Below are 10,294 nucleotides of genomic sequence, written 5' to 3'. Positions count from 1 at the left end.
GGCCGCAGGACACCACTGCCACCGCTGCAAGCATTTCCAGCCCTGCCGCCGCCGCTGCTGGCCCTGTCTGCCTGCACAGACCCGTGATTAAAAGGTTTTTCATTAACTAATGACAAATGTAAACGCAGGAGGCGCGTGCCTCCCTGTGCCGGTGTTCCCTGGGGCTTTCCCCACGAGAGTTGGGATTGTTGCCGAGTTCTGTGGCTTTCCTCACCCAGTTCACCTAGTGCCAGAGGGTGATGTGGCAGTAACCACAAAGAGGTAGAGAGTAGTGGGTGTTTCCTTAGCTGGGAATGTCCCSTGTGTCCCCAGAAAGCTGCGTTGGCACAGCTTCCAGAACTCRCACCGGCCCAGCCTGAACTCGGCCTCTCTGGAGATCAACCGCCAGTCATCGGCACAGCTCAACCTGCTSCAGAAATGCTCCCTGCTCCGGCTCACTGCCATCATGGAGAAATACTCCGTGCCCCACAAACAGGCCTGGACATGGTGAGTTGGGGCGAGGGGGACCAGGACAGCGTGCTGAGGGCACTGATTGTTGCACTGATGTATCTCTGTCCCACTCTGCAGGACTGTCCCCAAGTTCATGAAGCGGAGCAAAGTCCCTGACTACAGGGACAAGATGGTTTTTGGGGTGCCACCTATCGTCAATGTGCAGCGGACGGGGCAGCCCCTGCCCCAGAGCATCCAGCAGGCCATGCGCTACCTGCGCAGCCAGTGCCTGGACCAGGTGAGGCTGCAGCTGGGAAGCAGCAYTGGGATTTGGGGGAAAAAAATAGCTTTAGGGGTCCTTTTGTTCACCTCTTGTAATGTGTGCTGAATTGGGAGGGTGGGAATGTCTGTGGGAACGGTGTGCCCTGGGCCATCCCTCACTCAGTATCTCCTGGGTTCAGGGATGAGCCCCTTTGGGGTGGGGGTGTCTTTGCCTGTCCCCTGGGTGCCCGCTGACCTCCTGCCCTGCCCTGGCAGGTTGGCATTTTCCGCAAGTCCGGGGTGAAGTCGCGGATCCAGGCGCTCCGGCACATGAACGAGAGCAGCCCYGACAACGTCAACTACTCGGGGCAGTCGGCGTACGACGTGGCYGACCTGCTGAAGCAGTACTTCCGCGACCTCCCCGAGCCCATCTTCACCAGCAAACTGACCGACACCTTCCTGCAGATCTACCAGTGTAAGGCTGGGCTGGGGGCTCGGGCTCTCAGGGAGGAGGGATCCCTCTGTTCGGAGGGGGTGGCCGTGGGGACGCCCCACTGACGCTGCCCCGTGCCCGCAGTCGTGTCCAAGGAGCAGCGGCTGCAGGCGGTGCAGGCTGCCATCATCCTGATGCCAGATGAGAACAGGGAGGTGCTGCAGACCCTGCTCTACTTCCTGAGYGACATCGCCTCGGCCGAGGAGAACCAGATGACAGCCGGGAACTTGGCCGTGTGCCTGGCCCCTTCCATCTTCCACCTCAACGTGTCCAAGAAGGAAAGCACATCGCCCAGGTAATGGCTGCCTGAGCCCCAGTTCCCCAGTGCTCCTTCCCCGGCCGCTGTGGGGAATGGTGGGACATGCAGGGCTCTTGACTCGGCTCTGTGACACAAATCAGAGCCATGGGGGTATAGAGGTGCCCATCGGTGCCAGCACTGCCTGATCCCCCACAGGGCCATACACAAGAGGGGCACCATGGGGAAGCCGGACCAGAAGGACCTCAATGAGAACATGGCTGCGACACAGGGGCTCTCCCACATGATCACYGACTGCAAGAAGCTCTTCCAGGTGGGTGGCAATGGTGTCCCAGCCCAGCAGTGCCCGTGGAGGTGTCACCTCACTGGGATCCTGTGCAAAGACTGCTGCCATCAGCCAAGCACTCTGGGGCTGGAGATGGTGCAGGCTGTATGTCCATCCTCCCCACTCCCTGGGGGAACGAGTTATGGTTCTCTGTCTGTCCAGGACCCCACACAAAGGCCCTACAGGATCCCTCTTCCTCTCTGAACATCCATTTGCTTTTGGCTTGCAGGTTTCCCATGACATCTTGCTGCAGCTGAGCAGCTCCTACATGGCYGCAGACGCTTATCCACACCCGCTGGCTGACTTGGTGTGCCAGGGAGAGAGCAAGGATTTACACTCCTACTTTGAGCAGAGTGTCCAGAACCTGCTCAAAGAGTCRTCAGAGAAATTCAAGGGGTGGCTGAGCACACCAGGGCCCCTGAACACTGAGCTGTCCTGCAAAAAGGTAAATGCCACTGAGTGGAGGGGCTTGAGAACAGGCAGGGAAATGTGTATGGGGCGACCCACAGCCAGAGCAGGTCCCAGCCCATCCCTCACTAGCCATTGGATGGGTCTGTGCTGCTCTGTGGCAGTGGGATGCATCAGTGAAGCTGCTCTGGGGGTCCTGTGGGACAGTCTGTGTGAYCCTCACCTCGTGCCCTCAGGTTGGGGACGGCCACCCTCTGCGCCTCTGGAAGGTCTCCACGGACGTGGAGGCCCCTCCCGCCACGGTGCTGCACCGGGTGCTGCGGGAGCGTCACCTGTGGGACGAGGACCTGCTGCAGAGCAGGGTGGTGGAGGCGCTGGACAAGGACATGGAGGTGTACCACTACGTGACGGACAGCATGGCCCCGCACCCGCGCAGGGACTGCATGGTGCTGCGGTGAGGGCGACGGGACCGGGAGGGTTGGGCTCTGTTTGGGGCATCCCCTCTGCCCCATCCTCATCTCCTCCTTCCCAGGCTCCCCCAGTGTCCGGTCCCGCTGTGGACCCCATTGCGGGCGCTCGGTGACCCCGCTGTGTCCGCAGGCGCTGGCGCACGGACCTGCCGCGGGGAGCCTGCCTGCTCAGCTCGCTGTCGGTGGAGCACGACAAGGTGCCCGTGGAGGGAGGTGTCAAGGCCATCGTGCTGACGTCCCAGTACCTCATCGAGCCCGGCGCCATGGGCCGCTCCCGGGTGACRCACATCTGCAGGGCTGACCTCAGGTAACGGGGTGCTCCGGGTGATGCCTTATCMATCAGGCTMATCTGAAACAGGGSCCAGACAAACTTAARAGAGTGAGAACAGACAACTTTAATCCAGGYCTAACAGGCCTACTGGTACATTAGGGCAGACAAAAGCTTCCTCCTAAGGCTRCACCCAAAATSRACACSGAGTCRTGAGATCTTCACCTTTTGTRAGTTCTGCCTTATTAACATATTGGGCCTTAWTTCTCCAAKGATCTTCCWRACTTGCTCCCCCCACCAAYYCRCTGTTGTTTCCATATTTTGGGGCTCTGAAGCAGCAAGGTGTCCTTGTATTCAGGCTCAGAGAGGGATTGTTTTATCTAAAGAAGCGAGAATGGTAGTTTTAGTGTTGYACTAGAGAAATACAAGAATASAGACACATGGAAACATAGAAACTAAAAATCCTAAGGCATCAYGGGGAGGGGATGGAGCAGCAGGATGTGCTGCTCCATGGGATCRCCAGGGCCTTTCCATCCCACTCACCCCTCTTCCCTTCTCCAGGGGCCGGTCTCCCGAGTGGTACAACAGGGTCTTTGGCCACCTCTGTGCCATGGAGCTGGCGAGGATCCGAGACTCTTTCCCAGCCCTGAGTCCCAACGGTCCCGAGACGAAGATCTGAGGCACCAGGAAGATGCTCTGTCCTGTCAGATATGGACTTGCTGGTGGATCTGGCCTGGGGCTCTCAGCTGGGAGCACGGTGTGGGCAGTGCCCGTGGAGGGGGAGACAGAGGCACATATTGATAAACGTCCTTTCACCCCGGACTGGGCAGTCTCATCCCACAGCCCSGGTGCTGCGAGGCAGGATGGCCGCGGTGGAGAAGCCGTGGTGTCCCCCAGGAGGAGCGGGGTAGCAGAGGGAAAGAGTGGCCATGGGGTGACCCCTGAATGCAGCCTGTGGCAGAGCTGGGGCCCCCCACACAAGCCAGGAGCAACAGCAGGGGCGAAGGAGTGTGGAGTGAGGCAGGAGGAATGAGTCAGGAAAATGGGGCCGTGTCYGCAGGTCGCAGCGTGGGGTCAGGAAGTGGAGGGTGGGCAGTGAAGGGGGGATTGTGTGTGAGGTGTCACCAGGTGGGGACAGCCAGGGAGTCACTGTGTGCTAGTGGAAGAGGCTGCTGTTCTGGGAGGAGGGGCTGCCTATGGAGACATAGGTACAGTTCAAGTGCCAGCCCCTGTTGAGGGGCAGAGGGAACTGTTGCAGCGTTGGTGCTGAATTTATGGACGAAGCAGCCCTGTACTCCTGTGCCTTGCTCTTGGTTGGCTAAAAGCCCTCTCTCTGGTGTCACTGGGAGGGGGGTGGATGGAYCACATTCCAAGCCAAGGCCATCCCTCAACCAGCCAACCTGTGATTTGGAGRGGGCAGGACATTGCTGGAGCCCCAGAGCAGCTGCTCCTCAGTGAGAAGGGGCAATGCCTGCAAAGAGGCATCGAGGTGGGGAGAGATTCCCCAGAGCAGCTCCCCCTTTGTGCTGCCCTCAGTGCTGAGAGCCATACCTGGAGAGGGGAGGAGTGATGGCAGGAGGGGCAGTTTTTAGGGATTCACACCTCTTTGGGCAGCTACACATGGCCCATGTCCACCTACTCMCTGCAGAGACATCCATTCTCCTTTCCACCCCTTCCTTCCCTCCATGAAGGAACTGTTCACTGGAGCTGTCAGCACCCCGGAGATGACCTGGTTTCTCCATTCAGGCAGGGACCCAAATTCCCAGACGTCRTTCCAACTGGAAGGCAACATGACCCTCGAGCTGGTGACCCCCAGTGTCAGTTTAGCCATAGCTGTCTGTCTTTTGGTAAAAGGGAAAGCACAAATCAGCCTCTAGTCTGTGTTTTTATATATATGTATTTTATATATATATATATAAAAATATAACTAACATGTGGGGGAGTGAATTTTTTCCTGATTTTTTTTTAAGTGTTTCTTTTTTTTTATCTATAAATACTTGTACAGGTGGAATATTAATATATAACTCTGGTGGCAGAGCTCAGCACCAGGTGATGCTCACTTGGAGCTAGGTATTTTGTATTTAAGGGACTTTTGTATCATATGAAACGGCAGCAACGGTTTGACTTGGATGGGGGCTGCTCTTCTCATCCGTGTAATTAATAAAGTACTAACAAGATCTGCTGGCTGATGAGGAAACCTCCATGCTCAGGGCCTCTCCAGCGCCAGAGCAGCCCAGAGCTGAGCAATGTGCAGCCTTGGGGCTGCCCCCACGTGGGTCAAGAGACCCAAATCCGGCATTTCCCACATCGAGCTTTGCTCCAGGGCTTTGCCAGAGTTCTCCTGGTATTGCTGCCTGCAGCAGGGAAAGCAGCTCGAGGAGGAAGATGAGCATCCAGCATCAGTGATGCTGATGARGAAAAGCCACGTTGTGCTGGTGAATTCCCTGGAGCAGATGCCTTTCTCCACTGGTTTGGAAGTGGTGATGGGAACAGGGTGGAACATGCTGGAGTAGGTGAAGATGATGGTAACGAAGGCTATGAGATTCAAGCTTGGAGAGGAAGGAAACCCTCTCTGAGCTTGGCTGAATGCAGGATTGGCAGCAATGAAACTGCTCTGGCTTTTAGCAGTAATGGGGCAGAGACATTGGGGCAGGCTGATCCTGAATCCACCCATGGCCAGGGCTCCAACCCATCCATCCTGGGACGGAGGGCAGGCTGGCATCTCATCTTCAGGGCCCCAGCAATGCACAGACCCACCCAGGCATCCCACTGATGGAGGGGTGTGGGATCTCAGGGACCCCCACTCCCACAGGGACCCCTGTCCTGCCTCACACTGTCCCCACCCTCGGGTCCCAAGTCCCCAGCAGATGGAATGAAGGGGTTCCCCACCCCTCTGCATGATGCTGTCCTGGGTGCAGACACTAACACTGCAAAGCCTCTGCAAAGCTAGCTGGAGGTATCCCAGGACTTTTGGGCTCACCCCAGCCACATTCCCAATCTGCCTCTCTGCAGCACTCTCAGCTGATCAGTCCAAGAGTATTTTCCTCCAAYGTCTGCTTTGCACAAACTAACATTTAAAATCAATTTCTTATTGAAATCCTCCAAGTTTCATTAATGGAGATTTATGTTTTTCCCCTGCAAATTATTACAGATTTATCTTTTCAAATCTTGTAGGAGCCAATCCCTACAACTTAGCAAACCTCTGCWTTGGGAAATGACTGCAGAGCAGCGATGCCAGGCTCAGTTCGGCTTAATTAGAGATAAAAGGAGAGAAAATCATTCCTTATTAGCCAGTCAGGTAGAAGCTGTACTGTATTTAGAGTGCAAACAGCCCAATTACAGGGAGGAACATGCACAGTTGTCTTYCATTACAGGGGCAATCTGGGGAATATTAATGGTTATTCTCTCCTTCCAAAGAGAAGCTGCAGCCATCCTGGCTGGCTGTGTGGGCCATCCCCACTGCAGGAGCRATGCCTGTCCAGCCTGACCATCTGCCCATCCCTGGGCTCTTATCTCAGCCCAGGCAGAAGGATCTCTAAAGGCACTGCTTGAGCACAGCTCTCAGGGCACAGGCAGCACCTGGCTGGTGGAGTTTACCTGCACTCCTACCCAGTGGGCACCTTCACCAATACACATCACTCTGTATCACACCTGTGCCAGGATGGGGCCTCTGCAGCTCCACAACTTCTCCATCTTCATAGGCAGAATGGTCCCCTTGCCCTAAATCAGCCCCAGCCAGGAGAGACCCTCGTGTGCCAGGGGATTTAAGCAGTATCTTTTTGCTGGCAGGGTCCCAGTGGGCTTTCTCAGGGGAYAGGAATGAACTGGTTTTCCTTCCTGCGCTCCACATCGGTGTTTTAACCCCAGCCAGCAGCTCAGCACCAGAGCCACTCACTYCCACACATCTGTGTGAGGATGAGAATGGGAAAGAAAAGGGAAACTTTGTGGGTTGAGGTAAGAACAGTTTAGCAATTAATACAAGATATGATTATAATGCTAATGAAGAGAGAGAAATMAAACCCASGAGAAACAAGWGATGCCCAGCACAATCACCCACCCCCTGCTGTCACAGCATTTTTACACTCTGGTTGTATTTCTCMACATGAGCTTTGTTAGTGGTCCAAGAATTTCCCACCCTTTGGCAGCAGTCCTTGTCCAGCTCTGGGGACTGCATCTCCTCCCAAGCCCGGGATGATGTAGGGCTGTTGGACACCTCCCCAGCCAGAGGCTCCAGCCTCTGGGCTGTGCAGCYCAGAAAATGCTACAACACAGACCCTGAGGGGCTGGGGAAGGCTTGAGCAACCACATGGCATAGATTTATGTCCCGGGGTTTCAAAGGTGTGACCTCCATGGCAGAGCTCTGCAGTCATGTCCAGGGCAGCCCCCGCTCCAGCACAGCCSCGCAGGCGCCTTCCCACCGGGATAACGTTATGTTTGAGCAAAACAAGCCAGCTTTGCACTTTTATTCCCATCCCACTGGGATGATCCCTCCATTCTCACTCAGGCCTGGCTTCCCTGGTGGTTTTTTCCCCATTTCTGGATGAAGAGCATGCCGCCTGCCTGGCCTGGCAGTCACACAAACGGGCACTCTGATTTCAGCATCCCTGCAGAGCAGACATTATCTGGTTCATGGATAAGATGGAATTCAAGCATCCTCACTGCCTGACCCCACTGACACAGATTTGTGGCAAATCCATTCATTTTTACATACAGGGCTGTGAACCTGTGCAGTGTTCCTGGCCCTGGCAGCACTGCATTGGCCCCTGATGGACACGGCTCCTCCTGGGATCACACAGCCAGCTTGGAGAAGGGCCTGCCATGTGTCCAAGGTGATGGTGAGTGGTCCCAGCAGGAATCCTGAGGGATCAGCCCACTTCAGAACACAGATTATCCATCTGCASCTCCCAGCCTGAGGCACCTCATTGGGCTCTACATTCCTTTTCTGTCATCAGATGGAGGAGAAGGTCCTTCAGGCAAAAAAAAAAAAAAGAGATGGAAGAGGGCAAAAGGCAGATAACACTGCTGTAACTGGGGCTTTCAAAGTTAAAAAAGGAATATAGGCAGAGTCATGCTGGAAATAGATTGTACAAATCTGACCAGATCCTGTAGGGAAGTGAAGTCAGTCCTAATGGCAAGGGGAGGACCCAGGTACTGAAAGAAGTGGGAGATCAAATCTTCCTTACAAGCAGGGATGGTTTAGTAGCATGGCTGTACAATTGGATGAAGGACATTTGGGCAAGGWGCTCAGAGGATGTTCCAGCTCTCCTTTCAGTGACAGTCAAAGTGTCAGTTCCATGGTTTTTAACAGGAATGACAATGCCCTGCGGATCCCTCACTGTGGTTGCAGAGGTCAGGAGGGGATCCCATCCTACAGCTGGTCCAACCCCAGTGTGTGTGGCTGCTGTAGCTGGGGCGGCATCGAGGAACTCCCAGGACACAGCCACAGTAACGACAAACATGATCCTGCTCCCACATGCAATTTGGTTTTATGACATCCTGTTTCTGCTGAGGGTTATGAGAGGCTTTCTAGGTCAGGAGCACATCACATYACCTGCTGAAGGTGTGTGTGCTGTGGGACAGCTGGCAGGCGAGCAGCTCATGTTGTCCTGACCCTGCCCTGTTCTTGATGACCYTTCAGTGCCTCTAGAAAAGGCAGTTCCACCGTGGGTGCTCTCCCAAGGGTGCTGCTCCCTCTGCAGCCCAGCCCAGAGCTGGTGGCATTTCATGTTTCTTCCCTAACTGTCCATGATTTTTACCATCTATCATCAGAACCCTGCTTGTCACCTGGTGTGAGTTTATCACATTTGTTWTTTTATCAATACAACAAACAAAACCCATCCCAAAAGCATCACAACCTCCAGCTCCAACTGAGATATCTCCACAAAGCACAGCCCCTCCCTGGAAAACCTAYTTTTCCCAGAAACTTCCCCAGCAATCCCAGCCCCAACTCCAGATGCAGAAGCAGCATTTGTAATAATAATCAAACCTTTAACAAACATCATTAGAAACTTGCCAATGAGCAGAAATAATTACCAGGCAATTACTATATGGACAGCCAAGGAGGGAACACAGGAACACAGTTTTCTCCATGTTAAACAAGGAAACACAAGWGGGGAAGGAGAAGAACTACAGGCCACAAAATGAGGAGAGACACCCGCCCTGACCCTACACCCACCTGCTGCTTGGCTGGCCTTGTGTGAGAGCCTGAACCCACAAGCTCCAGGAGCTTTGGCATTCCCGAGGCTGGGATCTGGAGGAACAGATGGCTGCATTTGCCCTGTCACCCTGCCCCTGCTGTCCTGCCCTCAGCAGGACAWGGCACTCTGGTGCTCCCCTGTCCCCACACCAGGCTGCTCTAGAACCCCTTGGGAGAGCTTTGGAGCCCTCAATCCCAGCAGAGGAGTAACCCAGGGGCTGATGTTTTACCCACCTAACCCAGCTGTTGTTCACTCACCACCCCCAAATTGTTAAAGAAAGTCAGGAATTTTTCCCTTTTCCCCATTAAGCTCTCCCAGTCCCGGCACATCCCTGTCCTCCCTCGGCTGTGCCGGCCGATTCTGCGGGTGGGCAGCGTCCTCTTGGGGGAAAAACCGGTCACAAGAAACTGGTGGCAGTTTAGGGCGCCGCGGGGAGCGGATTATGCAAAYGAGGACATCCTCTTTAATGGCATTCCAAGATTTTTAGTCAAATTTAATTACCTTCCTTCTTCCCCCTCYCTGTGCCTGTCCCTGATCAAATTAAAACAAACAACCCCCAGCAGAGTGTTTGTGACAGGAATCGTGTTGGAGACTAATTAAAACCTGACGATTGTCACCGCGATGAGCCTGGCAGCCGCCCGTGCCAGGCAGTGGGGGGACAGGGCGGGTGGCACGGGGACAGGGACAGGGCAGGTGGCACGGCACGCTCGGCACTGGATGCTCCCCATGGCAGCTCATTATCCGCACGTCTCAATTACTCCTGCAATAATTTAATGGATTAATTAATAAACCCATGYGGCACCTTCTCCGGGGTGCTGCGGGGGCTGGTGGGGTGAGGTGTGTGGGGGCGCTGCCATCTGCCAGGGAGCTGGGGACAGGGGACAGCAGGGCTGTCACCCATCTGTCCCCTTTAGAGACACAGCCCTGGGCACATGGGGGCTCAGGCCATGTCCCATGTCACACATCTGTCCCCTTTAGAGACACAGCCCTGGGCACACGGGGGCTCGGGCTATGTCCCCTGTCACACATCTGTCCCCTTTAGAGACACAGCCCTGGGCACACGGGGGCTCAGGCCATGTCCCATGTCACACATCTGTCCCCTTTAGAGACATAGCCCTGGGCACATGGGGGCTCGGGCTATGTCCCCTGTCACACGTCTGTCCCCTTTAGAGACACAGCCCTGGGCA

The 10,294-nt window shown here is 55.2% G+C and overlaps 1 protein-coding gene across 4 annotated transcripts in view; it reads left to right on the top strand.

Moving 5' to 3' along the window:
- STARD8 (StAR related lipid transfer domain containing 8) overlaps positions 1-5,455 on the top strand; it is a 42,419-nt gene extending 36,964 nt beyond the window's left edge. For all 4 annotated transcript variants that reach the window (XM_057381003.1, XM_057381006.1, XM_057381004.1 and 1 more), the window contains 9 exons: positions 313-486; positions 568-727; positions 967-1,165; positions 1,268-1,478; positions 1,638-1,752; positions 1,994-2,209; positions 2,409-2,626; positions 2,773-2,949; positions 3,472-5,455. In XM_057381003.1, coding sequence (XP_057236986.1) covers positions 313-486; positions 568-727; positions 967-1,165; positions 1,268-1,478; positions 1,638-1,752; positions 1,994-2,209; positions 2,409-2,626; positions 2,773-2,949; positions 3,472-3,589 — 1,588 coding nt within the window. In that variant the 3' untranslated portion in view covers positions 3,590-5,455. The remainder of the gene's footprint in view (positions 1-312; positions 487-567; positions 728-966; positions 1,166-1,267; positions 1,479-1,637; positions 1,753-1,993; positions 2,210-2,408; positions 2,627-2,772; positions 2,950-3,471) is intronic.
- Positions 5,456-10,294: the final 4,839 nt, after the last annotated feature.

This window comes from Malurus melanocephalus, unplaced genomic scaffold, assembly GCF_030028575.1.
Source record: "Malurus melanocephalus ecotype Western Australia unplaced genomic scaffold, MMel_1.1 scaffold_486, whole genome shotgun sequence".
Lineage (NCBI taxonomy): Eukaryota > Metazoa > Chordata > Aves > Passeriformes > Maluridae > Malurus > Malurus melanocephalus.
This window is presented reverse-complemented; position numbering and strand designations above follow the sequence as displayed.